Source organism: Solanum stenotomum, chromosome 7 (genome assembly GCF_019186545.1).
Source record: "Solanum stenotomum isolate F172 chromosome 7, ASM1918654v1, whole genome shotgun sequence".
Classification (NCBI taxonomy): Eukaryota; Viridiplantae; Streptophyta; class Magnoliopsida; order Solanales; family Solanaceae; genus Solanum; species Solanum stenotomum.
The window spans coordinates 6122005-6138999 of record NC_064288.1 but is presented as its reverse complement, the minus strand read 5'-3'; the positions used below and the strand labels follow the sequence as shown (position 1 = coordinate 6138999).

The 16995-nt window shown below is 33.9% G+C and overlaps 2 protein-coding genes across 2 annotated transcripts; one reads left to right on the top strand and one right to left on the bottom strand.

Moving 5' to 3' along the window:
- Nucleotides 1-3711: 3711 nt before the first annotated feature.
- LOC125870738 (peptidyl-prolyl cis-trans isomerase CYP63) lies at nt 3712-10901 on the top strand. The gene is made up of 14 exons (XM_049551237.1): nt 3712-3866; nt 6121-6222; nt 6370-6424; nt 7252-7340; nt 7909-7933; nt 8039-8077; nt 8156-8273; nt 8454-8614; nt 8739-9072; nt 9161-9261; nt 9345-9525; nt 9639-9998; nt 10081-10161; nt 10357-10901. Exons 2-14 carry the CDS (start codon nt 6145-6147, stop codon nt 10709-10711), a joined length of 1977 nt encoding a protein of 658 aa, XP_049407194.1. The 5' UTR covers nt 3712-3866; nt 6121-6144; the 3' UTR covers nt 10712-10901.
- Nucleotides 10902-11832: 931 nt separating this feature from the next.
- LOC125871311 (2-methyl-6-phytyl-1,4-hydroquinone methyltransferase, chloroplastic-like) lies at nt 11833-14616 on the bottom strand. Its single transcript, XM_049551901.1, has 3 exons — nt 13957-14616; nt 12955-13261; nt 11833-12201 (listed from the first exon to the last, which is right to left on the bottom strand). Exons 1-3 carry the CDS (start codon nt 14511-14513, stop codon nt 12046-12048), a joined length of 1020 nt encoding a protein of 339 aa, XP_049407858.1. The 5' UTR covers nt 14514-14616; the 3' UTR covers nt 11833-12045.
- Nucleotides 14617-16995: the final 2379 nt, after the last annotated feature.

Here is a 16995-nt window from a genome sequence, read left to right as displayed (position 1 = left end):
AATCTTTTGGGATTTTCTAAACGTTGGTAGCTTCTGGGTTTCTCTTTGTGAACTAAAAATTGGGTTGGGTTAAAGTTGATAGAATGAACTGGAATATGAGGAAATGGAATTGAGAATAGGAAGTGGGCTGAGTCTTTGGAATTGGGCTGTTGCAAACGTCTGGGATTTGGGTTTTATAGGATTTGGGCAGCTGGAAGGTTGAAAGATGAGGGCCCAAAATGGTTTAAAGATAAGGTGAGAAGTGGCTACAATTGCAATCATAAAGAATTATAATTATAAACAATCGAAGTCTCGATCATAGTCAAATAGAATTAATTTGCAAATTCGACCAAAAATCAAAAGATGAATTAATGTAATTAAATTATGAGCTCTTTAATCTTAACGAAATGAAATAATTAATTTAATTATGAAATAATTAATTAAAATACAAAGTAATTAATTCAAAATTAAAACTATAATTCAAACTAAAACTAAATTAATAAAATATTTATTTTAACAATATAGAAATCTTTTGATATGACTTTCAAATATTTATAAAATATACTAATTACATATATAATTATATGAAATATATGTATTATTCAAAATACTATAAAAATCGACTGAAATTACTTTAAATAACCTTGAAACTATTCGAATTTTGTAAAGCCAATTATTCTAAATCGTTTGAAAATTAAGAAGCTCGAAAATTAATTATTATCAGGGAGGGTCAAAATTGGGTGTCAACACATTGAACCACTCACCTTGTTTGATGAGCGAATGAAAAGCCTATTCAAAAAGAAAATATGTATTGCTAGAAGAAAAATCAAAAGAATAGTCATAGATTGGGTGATGGTGCTAGACAAATTTTCCGGTAAGCTAAATATATGATGCTACGATTACTATTGAAATTTTATTATAAATTTCTCCTTTTTTAGGATAGTAGGTAAAGTCATGTATACTTTAAACAAGAGTTTTTTTAGCAATAACATTGATAAGGAGAATCTTCAAAAGAAAACATGAAAACATGTGATGATATTTGATTTGGGAGTGATCTGAGTCCTAGGCTTTGCAATTTCAAGTGTAAAGACGATGATTTCATTGAATTGTATCATGATAATATAGAAAGGGAACCTATGATTTTGAAATAAATGAATGACAAAAATAAGTATGCGGAAGAAAAAAGAGACAATGAATCTACTATGACCATAAAGAAGATCTTAAACAATATAAAGATTTAATTGAGTATGTTGTGAAAATGAATTCACCATACCTCCATTTTCTACTGATGCAAATTTACGAATGTCAAGAATCTCAAAATTTTCTTTCAAACTCAAGTTGATAAGGTTGAATAACCTTGAATTGGGAACATTTTACGCGCTATTATGACAACGTTAAGTTAAGAAATACTTGTGCACAAACTTTGTTGAAGATGAAGTCTAAATATATTTATGATTCAACCATATGTTTGACAATAGAAAAAAAATTCCTATTTTTAAAAAAATGTAACGGTAGAATTGAACGAGTTGATGAAATTCTACCGTTATATTTTTCGTCCTGATTTCGTCATTGGCTTGAGGAATTTGATCAATTTTCTCCAGTAATATAATGTGAACATGCACCATGTTATTGAACATACAAAATAGTACTCCAAATATGAAGAAAAGTCTTTGTATGAGAATTCGTGTGACGTTATGAAGTTTATCAACAATTATGTGAAACACTATAATCATAACATAGAATCATAGATTGTGATGGACAACTGCCTGAGAAAATAAGGTTAGAAGACTTGCCTATTTTCGTACATAACTATATATACTCATGAAAATATTTTTCTAAGTCTGAATAAGCTAACAACTAGGCGCCATGACCCTTCATCCCTCAAAAGAATGAGTTTACACAAGATCATGAGGAGAAAACTTGCTAGATTGTCTTGCTAAATGTTACTGGTGATTTGGAAGATAAATGAGATGGATTTCTTTTTTTTGTATTTGTTACTCCATTTTGGTTTGTACAAAAAAAGTTCATTAATTATAGTTTTCATGTGTTTTTTACTGGGGTTTTTTCCGTAAGAAACAAAATCATTTTTATTATATAGTCATAGTGTGTATTATTGTTCCAAATAATTGAATTTTTGCTCACGTGACATTTATTAAATGCTTTTGGTGTTATTTTTTTATATATATAAGTTCAAGCTGACACAACATTTAGATTGGGCACTGTGAGTTAATTTAGTTGTTACACCTTTTCTCTAAGTTTGGCCTTTAGATTTCTAACAATGTTTCTATTTATTGCGACAACCAAACTAACATTGATATTTCCAAAAATTCTATTTTTTCATGTGCGAATAAACCTAGATCTAGGACCTATGTGAAGAATATTGGATCGTGAACCACTAGCAATAACTTTTATATTGCTCTGATCGAGAAAAGATCAGATCATGTAACAACATGACTTGTTGATGGTTTCACGAATTTTATATCTCCCTTGATTCTTTTTTCTATCTTTAATCATTGTCGGTGATACTTCATTAGTCTCTACGTCGATCATTTTATTTTCATAAAGTAGGAATTGATACATGTTATTGCTCAAGATCCCACACATGAATCGTAGAGTTAGCATATGAAATGAAGCAAAATTTGTCAATAGATCTCAACAACTGTAGTAGATTCACATTCATTGTAAAACATGTTGAAGTTATGAAATTAAAACGTATTTCGAATTTCATACACAAAGATTCATTACAGTTTCATGAACACTGACAATAAAGAAATTCGCACCATGATTAAATGAAATTTGACACAAAATATTATGAACATTGAATTTATATATAGATTTGAGGTTGGAATTTGAAGTGGGTTGAAAAAATCAAGTGTGAAATTTGAATTTAAATTTGTAAAATATGTCAAGGCTTGTTAGTTCAAATTATTTAGATATATAAATCTTAAATTAGATTATTAAATCAAACTTAAGATTAAAGAGTTTGAATTTAAAATTGTCAAGTCGAACTTCAAACATTTTTATCTGAATTTTTTTGATAAGTCTAACTTTAAACATGTTTGGAGTTTGACACGTAGACATATATAAGCTTTAGCAAGTCAAACTCGAGACAATAAGTCTAAATTTTTTAAAACTTCAATCTCCCAAATTTTGAAGTGGCTAAACCTACAAAATTAATGAAAGCATTAAATAGAAGTCTTGAAATCGACTATCTGCCCACTTCTCCAACGGTCGAGTTTCAGTGGACAATACTTTAACAGTTGGGACTGAACAATTATAGATGGCATCAAATCTAGTATCTTCCCCTAATACGATGATAGCGCGAATCTCAATGAGGACATTGAATCTCTAGGGGAGAGATAACTGTAACAACTCACGAACCATTACAAATGAACCCAAAAGGAATTTGTTGTAATAATATCTTTTTGTTTTGTTATCTCTACTTCTAAATATTACTATCTATTACGTGTGACTCTATTTTTCAAAGCACGTGTTAGTTATGATAAAATTCTAAGCAAAAGAATTCGACTTTACGAATTTAGCTCATATATATTAATAACATAAATAATATCCATATGATTAACAAAAAATTGTTCTTGCAAGTTATTGGTAATTTTTCAAATATTACCAATATTTGAAAAATTAACCATTTTAAACCTAGTTTTCCTTCTTTTTTTTTTTTTGATGATAACATAGAGTAATTTTGTGTTGTCGTATGGTAAGTATATGTATACTAAAGGCTAGTGAACACAAACACAACCTCGGTAGTTTTCATCACTTCCATCGCGCCTCCAAGAAAAAAAAAATGGAGGCTTCTCTTTGTTAAGCTAATTCGCAGCTTTGTGGACGTCTACTTCACTTGGGCACTACCCAAATTGCTGTTGTTGGTAAATAACACTCTTTTAAGTTCTTGATTTCTTCTTCTGTTTGTTGCTATTGTTTTTTTTTTCTGCAATTGTTACTCTGATATGAAATCTTGTTTTTATGTTCACACCCATCTGCAAATTTATGGTATTTACAGTGAAAAAATGTGAAGCATGTTGATCTGAGTTATAGCTCCTGTGAACTATTACTAGGGTTTAAGAGTTTGCCCTTTTTTCCCCAGAAGATTTAAAGAGAATCTTTCTGAATTTCTCCTACATCATATGCGCTTTTACAATGTTCTTGTTGATCTGAGTTTTTAGCTGCTGCGAATTGGGGTTTAGGCGTTTGCCCTTTTTCTCCATTAGCAAAAAGTTGATTTTTTTTTCATTAATTTTTTCTTCAGTGTTCTGTGCATGATAGTTTCCAGATTGGTTTGGTTGCAGTGATTTGGTTTTAGGGTGTGTTCTGTTTGAAGGAAATTTTTTTGAGTTTTGGGCTAGAATTATCCCTTATCTATGGGACTAGGTTCATTTTAGTCTTTCGAATATAACGAGCATTTTTAATCCCTTAACTTAAGTTAATCACTTTTGGTCTCTCTAACATAACTACGTTAAAAACTAATGGTACAAACAATTTTTCTAACGGTATGAATTTCAATTGACAGTGCTATGGCTTTCTTGATTGATGCACATTTTATTTCTTTTTGTCTTCTTCATTTCTTAGGTTTTTTTTTTCCTTTTTTGGTTTCCCACCTGATGTCCGGAGCTCGCATTGGAGCCCGGACTTCCATTCGGAAGTGGTGCTCCTAACACGATTCTCTCCATACCCTGGCTCGAACTTGAGACCTTTGATTAAGGTTGAAACAGTCCCACCAATGTTGCACAACCGATGTTGGTCTTCATTTTTTGGATTGATATAGTAGTGTTGTAGATATTTATAGTAGAGTAGTAAATATACTAAAGAATGAGAAACGAAATCAACTTATAATGAAAAATCACTTTATTTTTAGTTTAATATAAACCCAGATGGTGTTTCTTTCTAAAATCTTACCATAATTGGGTATTTCACTACCATGAGATCTAATAATCATTGTTGGAAAAGAAAAGATCAACTCTTCACTTGAGTTCTCTTCTTTTCACAGCCGAACAAAGCTTTTTACAGAGAGATTAGGGCTTTTTTTTTTACTGAGGTGTTTCCTCGCGTGTGAAGTCGGGAGAAAGAAGAATGTGTTTGCCCGATGGGCTTTGTATTTTACAAGTCACGTAGGATTTATTAAGACCTCTTTAAATCTTCCGGGAAAAAAAGGGCAAACTCTTTAAATGTGTTTACCCTTTTTTTCCCATAAAATGTATTTGCCTGATGGGTTTATTAAGACCTCTGTGTGTGTGTGTGTGTTTGTGTCTGTTTGCTTTTACTTCAATAGTAGTTGTAATTGTTTGGATGCAGAGGTGATATTAGACATTCTAAGGTTTAACATTATATACTACAGATAGGCAATTGTTACAATTGGTTCGTGCCTAAGCATAATTTCCATACGTGACAGGAGTGAGCCAGTGAGGAGTCAATTTTTACTTACTGTAAGCAATGAAGTGCAATAGTTTCAACAAGTAACGAAGTACTAGGGGTGTCAAATGGGCAGGCTAGGTCAACATTAGGCGGGATAAAATGGTGCCCTTGTTCAAAGTTGGCTCGAGTCAAATTGGACTAAATGGATTATAACTCAGCCCGTCCAACTCTAACATTCTTTAGTTTATTGTCTGCTTTATAATTTCCTTGTTACCATTTACCAAATCAACTAAGAAAAATTGCCTATTTTTTCTTTATAGAGAGGGTAAATGTTTGAAGTTGTTGATGATCTTTTTTTGTACTTGACAAACTTCCTTTATGGTTTAATTTGGGTTGTGCGTGAATTGACTGTTAATTGCATTTACTCCCAACTCAACCTGCTCAAGTCTGGACGAGTTGGGCAGGATGCACTTTGTCTTACTTTGTCAGTTTCAAATGGTGGTAGATAGAGTCTCATTCGAGATTTGAGTAGTCGTTGACTCCTCTTAAGATGGTTGCCAAGACTTCTGTTCCAATCTTATGTCTATGCATGGAAAATATATCACATGTTCCTGTGGCTTCCCTGTCATCCTCTACCACCCGCCCTCTATGACACCTATGACTAAGAATTCCATATTTGTGAGGATTGTTATATTGTTTGATCTAACAATCTAAGACATCTTATGAATTTCTTTCGTTCAGAATATTTTCTAACTTGAAATGATATTTCAGCATCATTACGGCCTGAGGTACAGGATGAGTAAGAAGAAAAACCCTCTTGTATTCTTAGATGTATCAATTGATGGAAATACTGCAGAAAAAATTGTTATTGAGGTAATATATGAACTAAATGTTACCAACCTTCATGGATCTCTTCCTCCTTGGATATTTTTCCTTTTTCTTCCATATGAAACCATGTCTTGTAACTGTTTTTGATATGTCCTATGTTCCAATTAGCGTTATTTTTTTGGAAATGTGCAGCTCTTTGCAGATACTGTCCCAAGGACTGCAGAAAATTTCCGGTCGCTCTGCACAGGTATATTGCTCGAAATTCATTTGCTTTTTGCTAATTGGGTACTTAGTTTGAACCTTGAGGCACCCATAACCCCTCCCCCCGAAATAAGAAAAAAGGTAAGGAAAAAACTTCTTTAGTTCCATCTCTGTCATACTTCTAGTCTGGATAGGAATTAAGCAAAGGTTCTAATGTGTGTTAATTAGTGGAATAGAAGTTATGCATCATTGTGAGGGGCCTAAAGGAAAATCTTCTGTAGGTCAGTGAATACCATCATTATGCTGCTCTGGAATTGTGAGACTATCCATTGTTTTATGAAATCCCATGGCCTTAATGAAAATCATAACCCCCCTGCCATAATGTAGGCCTAGTAACACCATTCAAAATTATGCTCCAAAATATTGGAGTCTGTCTAGTGTTTTTTGAATTCCCATTCTAGTCAATCAAAGTAGGATTTCATGGACTCAACATTGAACTACATTTACCTGCCTTTTCACCCAAGCAAATTTCCCAGAGTTTTATGCAGACTAAGGATCCATTCAACAATCTTTTTGATAATATATGTGAACAAATAATAGCTATAGTCCAACCATTTCCGGAATTTCAAGGGTGGGATTGGGTAATGTAATCCCGCTTGAATATTTTCCTTTTCATGTGTGCACCGAATCATTAAGAAATCACATATTCCTGTATAACATCATTGTGCATGGGTTTGATTATTCTCATTGTTTTCTTTTCTACATTAATATATTTTTCCTTTTTTTGGCTTTTCAGTGCTTGCACGATTTCACAACCATAATTGGTTGATCTTATGAGTGTTTGTGATTTCAATGATTTGTTATGTTTTGAAGGTGAGAAGGGAGTTGGAGTATCTACTGGAAAACCTCTGCACTACAAAGGATGCTTATTTCACCGTGTAATAAAAGGGTTTATGGCACAAGTATGTTCTCTCTCTCTTTGAAATTTGTATTCTTTATCCTTTGAGAATAAACAATGTAGGAATGGATGTGCCTTTATATTTATTTTACCTAAGCTTGGGTCTCATAGGAAGAGCAATTGTATCCTCCAGCTTGATATGTGATAATTCCGGAATATGGGTTTGAAGTTCACAAGTTTTCTTTTTTCTGCATAGACAAAATTATACTCTTAATTCATACATCCCCATCTTACTGGTCTAAAATCTTTTTGAGCTTCTCTCCTAATGTATGGGATTAAGAAGGGGTTGCTTTACAGATTTTATGGATCTCTTGTGAAGCAGTGTAGATCTATATCTGTTGTACTTGTCATTTATTTCAAATGAGAAATTGATTGTATAGGGGTGAATATCAGCTGATTGTCTTCATGAGCTGTTTGGGCTTGGTTTGATGACTATAATTGTCATTTAAAAATATAGCCTTTTTTGCCTTTTTGTTTCTTCCGCAATCTACATAAGGCTTCTAGATTTTCCCCCTTAGTCCATATATTGGGGATACTTCATCAGTCCCATGACCTCTTTCTGTTTTCTACAGGGTGGTGATTTCTCCAAAGGGAATGGTATGCTTTTCTCCTTCTGGGCCCTGACTGTCAATTGGTGCAGAGGATCTTTAACTTCAACTTCTTGCCCAGACAAGTAAGGCACGAACTTTTAATGTTTTGCAGGCACTGGTGGAGAGAGTATATATGGAGGGAAATTTCCAGGTAGATTAGTATATATGTTTTCAATGGTGAATAAGTGGTAATATGATTGATGCTGATGGTAATTTTTTTCTCCATTAGATGAAAACTTCAAAGTTGCCCACACCGAGGCTGGTCTTCTCTCGATGGCAAATAGTGGTCCTAATACAAATGGATCCCAGTTCTTCATTATATTTAAGAGAACTCCCCATCTCGACGGGTATTTATCTGATATATATGAGTGCACATTAGTTTCAACCATGTTTTGTCTTTCACTAAGAACCCTGACATACCTCTTGGCTTGTACTCCAAATCCTCTACTGGGAAAATAAATAACTTTGGTTATAACAGTGTGTCAGTGCCTAATTCCTATCATGAAGCGTCTACATTTCTGTTGCAGGAAGCATGTTGTTTTTGGGAAAGTTGTAAAGGGAATGGATTTAGTGAAGAAAATTGAACAGCTGGGAACAGACAGTGGGAAGCCATCTGGGCTTGTGAAAATTGTGGATTGTGGCGAAATGTCTGAGAAGAAAAGTAATGATACATCCAAAGCAGAGAAAGGTGATTTTCTCTCTCTAAGACTAAGATGTCCTACTCTGCTGCAGTGTTACTGCCTTATCTATAAGAGATTGTTGTGTGGTCTTGTTTCTGTTATTCATTCATATATTTTTTGCCTCGCCTCCAGGGAAAAATAAGAAGTCCGCGAGAGCTCTTTCCTCTGATGATGATTCAGACAGTCAAGAAAAGGGGAAACGCAAATCATCCACCAATAGAAAGAAACAGAAAAAGAGGAGATACTCTTCATCTGATTCTTACAGTTCTGAGACAGATACTGATTCCTCTTCAGACTCTGACTCAGATTCTAAGCTGGACTCCTATTCTTCTAGTTCTTCAGGTGATGACAGGCGTAAAAAGAGGAAGAGGTCAACTAAGAAAGAAAGCAGTCGACATGGGAAGAAAAAAGGCAGAAAGAGCACTAGTAGAAGAGTTCATCGAAATAAAAGATCGAGACGCAAGCGGTATCATTAACTGTTGGCCCTTATCTGTGTTATTAAGCTGTACTTGATTGCTGGTTCAGTAGATTTATTTTGTTTTCATTGCATTCAGGAGCTCTGAGAGTTCTAGTGACACAGACAGTCGGAGCATGAGCAGCAGCAGTGATAGCTCCGATGATGAAAATGGCAGGCCCAATATTTCTGCACGAAAAGGTCACTTCTAGTTTATTCATGGAGGTGGAAAAACATGAATTATAAGCAGATTTACCAATTTATTCGTTGATCTTATGTCACAGGTTTGGTGAAGAAATCATCAAACCCTGTCAAAGAACAAGCTGTTTTGAAGCAGCAACAGAATCTTGAAGAGGGTGAAATATCTAAGAACGGTAAGCTTCCAAATAATGGTCATGGTGGAGATGTACAAACTGACAGGACTCTCGCAACAAATCATCAATCTGATAATTCGAGCAGATCCAGGTTCCTTCCTTAGCTTTACTGAATGCTTTATGATGTGGCACTTGTTTTTGTGGCTGCTCATATTAGTTACATATCTTCACGAAGTGGATTCTTTCTCTTTGCATGATAAACAGGAGCGCAACACCAAGTCCTAAGGGAAAGCCAAGACCCAGCCGCAGGAGCAGTCGAAGTATGAGCCCAGAAAAAGTACCTGCTAGACTTGGTCAAAATGGTGGAAGTCTTCAAATTGAATCAAAGGAGAGAAGTCTTTCAAAAAGTCCTTCACCAAAAGCTACTCAGCCATCTCGCTCTAGTCCTGGCAGGGATTTATCCAGAAACCGTTCTCCAGATGGAACTTCAAAACGAGTCCGTAAAGGCCGTGGCTTCACTGATCGTTATTCATTTGCAAGACGCTATCGCACCCCATCTCCTGAGCGTTCATCTTACAGGCCTTATTACCAGGGTGGGAGAAATTTTCAGGGGAATCGTGATAGGTAAAAGCGAGTTCAAAAGTAAAAATGTCTGTGAGAGGGGCAAGTCTGTTGTGCATGCTAAAATACACTGTTATCTTTTTAGGTACTCAAGCTATAGAAGCTATTCTGGTCGCTCTCCACAGGGACGGTACAGACGGTCACCAAGAGGCAGAAGTCCCCCCAGGTTTTCCTCCTGAGTCCCTGCCTATTGGTCTTTTTGTTCTGAATGTCTCTTCATACGTCCAAAGTTTCAGTGCTTCGATATATTCTGTCTATGATATCTGAGTTTTGGTAGACTCTTTTGGCTCTTTTAGGATTATAAGCATGTAAAAATGACTTCACATCCCTTAACCCCCTTTTCGTTTTCTTTGTTCATTAGATACCAGCGCAGGAGTCAGAGTAGGAGTGTTTCTCACAGCCCTAGGCGTGAGAGTCGTCGAAGTAGGAGCCCTTCACGCAGTCCTTCCCCCAGAGAAAAGCGGCAGACAATCAGTGACAGATTGAAGTCTCGTCTTGGGCCTCGTGTGGATGATCAGCATTCCATTCCAACTAGGAGGTCAGCCTCAAGATCTAGAAGCCGCGACTCTACAACTCCTCGATCTCCTGCTGCTGCTCCAAGGAAGCACAGTGGGAAAGTAGGATCTGCATCACCTAATAGTTCGAGATCAACCTCCCCACCTCGACAGAGGGGTCTAGTCTCATATGAGGATATCAGTCCCACCGGGACAAACTAATCTGTGTACCCTTCATGCTCATATATGAGTGACTAAATTTGCAGAAAACTTATGGCCTAGGTTTAAACCTTGTTTCATCAGATGTTGCTTAGCTGGGATTGCCAACTCAATTTTATCATTTTGTGTTTCAGTAAACTAGCAGTTCGACATTGAATGTTTTATTTATGGAAAAAGGGTCTTATTTACCCTCATGTTTTGACAAGATTTCTTAGGAGTTAATTTGGGTTACATATCAACCCAATTTTATTTTTAATTTTTAATGAGTTGAGCCAATGAATGTGCGGGTCAATAATCTGCTCAAATTCAAATGGGTTGGGCGGGTTGAATGGATTGGGTTTGATTTTGCCACCCTTGTTCAGTTATCGATTTGGTGTTGGGTTCATATACTAAGTTTTGAACATAAGAAATCATAAATTCTCAATCATTTTTGTTGATCACTAGACATTTGATGACCCTTGAACTTAGTTATTTGATGAAAGAGCTAGCCAGAAAGGATAATAATGTGATTATTTAACTAACACATGCGTACTCAGGATTTCACTATTACAAAATAGTGGATTAAAATATAAATTTAATCGAGTTGATCTTTAGTTTAGGCATGTACAAGAGCTTTTTAGACAGAGTAGGACAAGAAAAGACAATTTCTGTCGGAAAGAGAGATGCAAAGAAAAGACAACGGTAACGCTTCACCTATCTTGTTAGGAATAGGGTAGGTGCGTACTATCCCGTAAATTGGATCGTGACGGTTGATATTAAGTTACCGATCAGTACAAGAGCAATATCCAGTTTTTTGCATTTGTTCTTTTAAATCTTATACATATGTCTCTAGTAATAGATCAAATTTTATGCTTCATAAAAGTATAGTTACACATTAAGTAAATATGGTATAAGCAACATTTGCAATATGTGAAAAAGATAAAATTCCAAGTTATATGGTATAAGCAACATTTTACAAGTGTTGTTCTTAAATAACCTTTTTTGTTTCCTCCCTCTATAAGGATTGTATGGGGTAGATTATGTAAAATATATATAAGTTATAATAACATATTATATATATATATATAAAAACATGGTACTATTTTGAAGATATGGGAAGGATTTACCGCAAAACAAATAGTAGGAGTATCAAACTGACCAGGTTCAGATAATAAAGGTTGGAAGTCATTTGAAAAGAGCTATAGGAAAGGAGTAGAGTCTACATTTGGAAAATTATATCGACGACCAAGCTAAGATGTCATTTGCGGAAAATTCTAGGCATACACAATTGAAATGCTAACTAGAACCAGATGCAACGGTAGAAGGATCAGCCAGTAATTAGTAAGTTGCTTGGTCTCTCACAGAGGTTCGCCTTTAGGAACAACCTGGTCTTTAATCCACATGTAAATAGGAACCAAAACATAGTATGTTGCTGCCGTTGCACCCACAAGGAACCGCAGCATAAAGACAAATGGATTTATAGGTTTTGTCACGTCTTCTGCTTTTGGGCCAACCTGCGATATTGCATACAACAAGGTAAATAAATATAAGAGAGTGAACGAACTTGTAAAAACACTTTTTACCAACTATAAAAAGAAAAAGAGGCAAAGAACATGCTCTAGAATCCAGTGAGATAAGAGGAGATGCAGGAAAAGCCTAAAACATCCATTCAAAGTTCACTCCAAGGCAACCAATTAGAACTTGTAAATGGTGAACATATAGCTATTTATTTGTTTAAGTCATGATGTTAGCTAGATCATCATCAGAAACGAAACTAGAATTTTGAGTTTATATAAAAGACATCTTATTGGGTTGGGTTCTAGATAAATTATTTATACATACATTTTAAGTGAATTTTTAAACACAAATACAAGGTATTGGCCAAAGCTAATACTGGGTTCTGTTGAACCCATAAACAGGCTTGTCCCTATCATCATCCCTTCTCTAAACGTATATTCCACCAAAATTCTTTCTTCAGCAGACTTCAGTTAATTGCTAAGAAGTTAAAGGTGCATTCTAACATTTTACGGCGATGTAATATGCTTGAGTAAATTCAGTTCCCTCATATATCATGGGGAACACAATGATAAAACTTTATCAAGATGTTACAGACTGCTTACTCGAACAATTACCCCTCTCCCCAATAGAAGAAACAAGAGAAAAAAATACAATGTTAACAAAACCATCAGATCAGAAAAAAGTACATTATGTACTCCTGAATAAGTAATTTTGTTTAAGAGCATTGATGGAGGTACATGAGAAATTACCTGCAGTGGTGAATCCCCTGGTGTAGACTTAACACCAGTAACAGAACATCCCATGATAAGCCCATGCCTTCGAACTCCACGATACCATTTTGGGCCAATCTTCTTCAGTTGGACGTCCGTGAATCCTGCCTTCTCAAACCACTCTATGTATTCTTCCTCCTTAGGGAAGAGCATCCACACATCAGCAAAGAAACGAGACAACCAAAAGGTAGGGTGCACAGGACCGATTAAGCACGCCTTTCCTCCAGGTTTCAGAACTCTGTATGCCTCTCTGATTCCACGTTGTGGGTCAGGCCAGTATTCAATACTGAGAGGAAAAGGTGATCAAGGAACTTAATTAAGATGAATTCCAGAAAATCTTTTTAGCTTTTTCAATTAAAGAATGAAAATATCAAACTCAAATCAATGCACCTATCTACTGCCAAAAATATGTACTTATTAGTTCTGTGTAGAGTATCCATGACTTATGAATACTACCTTACATATTGTTAATATAGATTTTTCTCATATTCTTTCACATGCATAGAGCTTTCCAACAGTTTATACCATCCAAAACAGGTCAAGAGGGGCAGAGAAGCACAAACCGCACTTGAAAATGCCCATTACTCCTTCAAAAATCATCTAAGAATCAATCTTGTTCAACCATTTGGAAAATTAACATACAAGGACTGAACTTTGACTCCAAATACCTGCAGATTCAAAATTAGCGGTACTCACTAAGACTAATGCTACTGCTAACACCATTCTATCAGATTAAGTGAGCTATAGCATCCAAAACCCCAAATGCAATCTACTACTCCCTCCATTTCAATTTAATTTCAATTTTCCACTTCACGTTTAAGGCCACAAATGTAAACGCATTTTGGTACATTCTACGTATCTTTAGTTTAAGACCAAAGTATTCGAAAGTCTTGTCAAAACCAGACAAACAAATTGAAACGGAATATACTCTAAGCAACTCGAAAGCACAGCCACAAAAATTAAAGAGGGAGCAACATAAACCTTCCAGCAGATACATATCTATCAGCATAGTCAGTTGAGAATGGAAGATCCTCAGCATCACCCTCAATTATCTTGCATTCCTTCAAAGTCTCCTTTTCCTTAGCCTTAGCTAGCTGATGAGGAGATTGGTCAAGAATTGTAACATTCTTGGCATCTACATGCTCAACTATACCCAATGTAGTGAAACCAGTGCCACCACCAACATCCACCACAGTCAAATTCCTGTCATTAAGATCAGCTGGTTCAAGTGCATCATCCCTCATATCTTCAGTCCAATGCCCAGGATTAATCACATGATCATACACAATAGATAAAAACCTATAAAACCAAAAAGCTTCTTGTTTGTGCTGTATGAATCTTGGCTGTGAAGCTGGCCTAGATGTTGAAATACTGCAAATTGGAGCTAGGGTTTTGATTTTACAACTGGTTCTTGATAAACCCAGCTTGGGAAATTGATTCCCATTGAAATCTGAACCAACAAAGCCTAACCCATTTGGGGAAACTCTATTACAAAGACTGAAACTTTGAGTTCCAGATATGAGTATTGAATTTGCCATAATTAGTTGAGCAAATGCAAGAAATGAAAGTCGTCAAAATCGAAGCTTTAATGGCTACAAAACTATTGAAAAGCCTAACTTAAGTCATAAATCAAGAACCCAATGGAGTTTGCTGTTGAAAAAGGGCAAAAGTTGATGGGCTTTTGTGACACACTTTAGCAATCCCTCCGCCCCATATTAGTTTATCACTTTTCATTTTAATCGATATTTAAAAAATTATAAATATGAAGATAAATAATTACAAGGATAATATAGTAAAAATTTAATCAATATTTTCTTGATTTAGTAAAATGAACCACTAATATATAACAACTATATTTAGTGAGTATAATAATCAATTAATATAGGAAGAATGAAATATGATAAAATTTCAAATTTTAGAATTATCTAGTCAGCTATCAAAATAATAAATAAAATAAATACACTCATCAAGTCTAGTAAGTAACGCCTGAACTGACCAATGTGGAATAGACATGAATTCCTTGCTTCATCACTATCTATATCAAATTAATATTCCCTCGATCTCATATTAGTTGACATATTATACTAAAAATAATTATCTCATATTAGTTGATCACGTTATCAAATTGAGAAAACATTAAATTGATTTTTTTTCTCATCTTACCCTTGCAATTAATTATTTTTTAAAGTATTCACACTTGTTTGTAAAGTTCTAAAGAAGTTCTTAAGGAGTGAATTGGTAAAACTATCCTCTTATTTATGATTTCTTAATATGCGTATAAAAAGGAAAGTGATCAACTAATATGAAACGGATGGAGTATATATTTTAGAAAAATTGGTGCACTCCATTTTAACGTATAAGTTAAAAAAATAAATAAGAATTTTAAATTAACAATGTATCGAATAAATAAAAATATCTTTTAATCTTATAATTTTAAACATATAAATATTGAAATTAAAAAATTATCAAAAGAATTTTTTTTAACGGACTAAGAGAGTATTATTCAAGTGATATCGCCCCATTGTAGGTATTTTAGAGTAAAAATACACCACTAATCCCTTTGTTTTAAAAAAAGACATACTTTTAAATCTGTCTAAAAAGAATGATTCCTTTTTTTAATAATTTAATTTCAACTTTTCTCGAGTCATATTTAAAGTCATAAAATTAAAAGATATTTTAATATATTTAACATAACTTTAGCTTAAGATTATGTGTCGGAGAGTAATATTTTTGAAGTTATGTTAGATAACACCACTTGATTGAAAAATTTCTCAGCTACTACCCTCGTGATCATGATGTATAACAAAAGTTTATGTAATATGAGCTTGTCTGGCTTATACGTGTAAGCTATAAGTTAGGAATTTTAATTTATAATTTTTTATTTATGTTTATTATTTTGATTTAAAAATAAAAACATGTCCATATTTTTGCATTACTTGCGCATAGTCTATTGTTGTACCATACACAATATTATATATGTATTGTACATAAATGTATAAAGTTGTAAAAACATGTATAGAAGTATATAAAAAGTGTTTATATAAATTTTTACTGTGTTATTTATCTTATACTTATATAGTTATACAATATTGCTATAAAGCTATCTCATCAGGTAAAACATAACATATGTTCAATTTTCTCTTTAGTTTGTTGGTAATATGTCTTATTTAATAGATGTTATGATATGAGTTCTTCTTAACTCAAGACTACTTGGTTCACCTCCGGTGGAGATCTCCTTTGATCCCTTCAATCCTATCCTAAATGAATTAAAAGTGTCGTTTTATTTTTTAATGAATAAAATGTATCTTATTAACCAAATAAGATTCATTATAGTTTCCAACATTTTTCTCTTTTCTCTCTTGATTTCCTTTCACTGCTATCATCGAAAACACTTGACAATTATGATTTCCTTTCGCTATTATCAATAGAAACATTTAACAATTATAATTCACTTTCATTGTTATCAACAAAAAACACTTAACAATGAGAAATAAAAGAAAATCTAGCATATTTGTTAGGTATTTCATCAAAAAAAATACCAAATTATGTATTTTAGTACATCAACTCTTTTTTCCCTTTTTTAATTTTAATGCCAAATTGTTATGAATCTTTAGAGAAAGGATCGATTCACGGGGCGATATATAAATCAGCTCGTTAAAGGGAAGTTGAAATCTTAGAATTCATTAAAAGAGAACTCTGATCTCTTCAGTTCTAAGGGAGATTGAAACTTTAGAGTTCAATGGAAGAAAGAACTCTAATCTCTTGCTTTTCTGCTGAAATATGACTTACTGATTTATTCATCAAAAGCCTCTTTAAATAGGAGCCTTATTACATCAATAGGAAGTCTAATTCTTATGAAAGTAGGAGACCTAAATCCTATTCCAAACTAATAACTATAACTTAACATAATCCTTACGAAACATAAATCCTATTCTAGAATAATAAATAAAGCAACTAAAAATATAATTAAATACTTAAATTAAGGGCTTCCAACGCATTCACAATTTCGGGCAATCATCC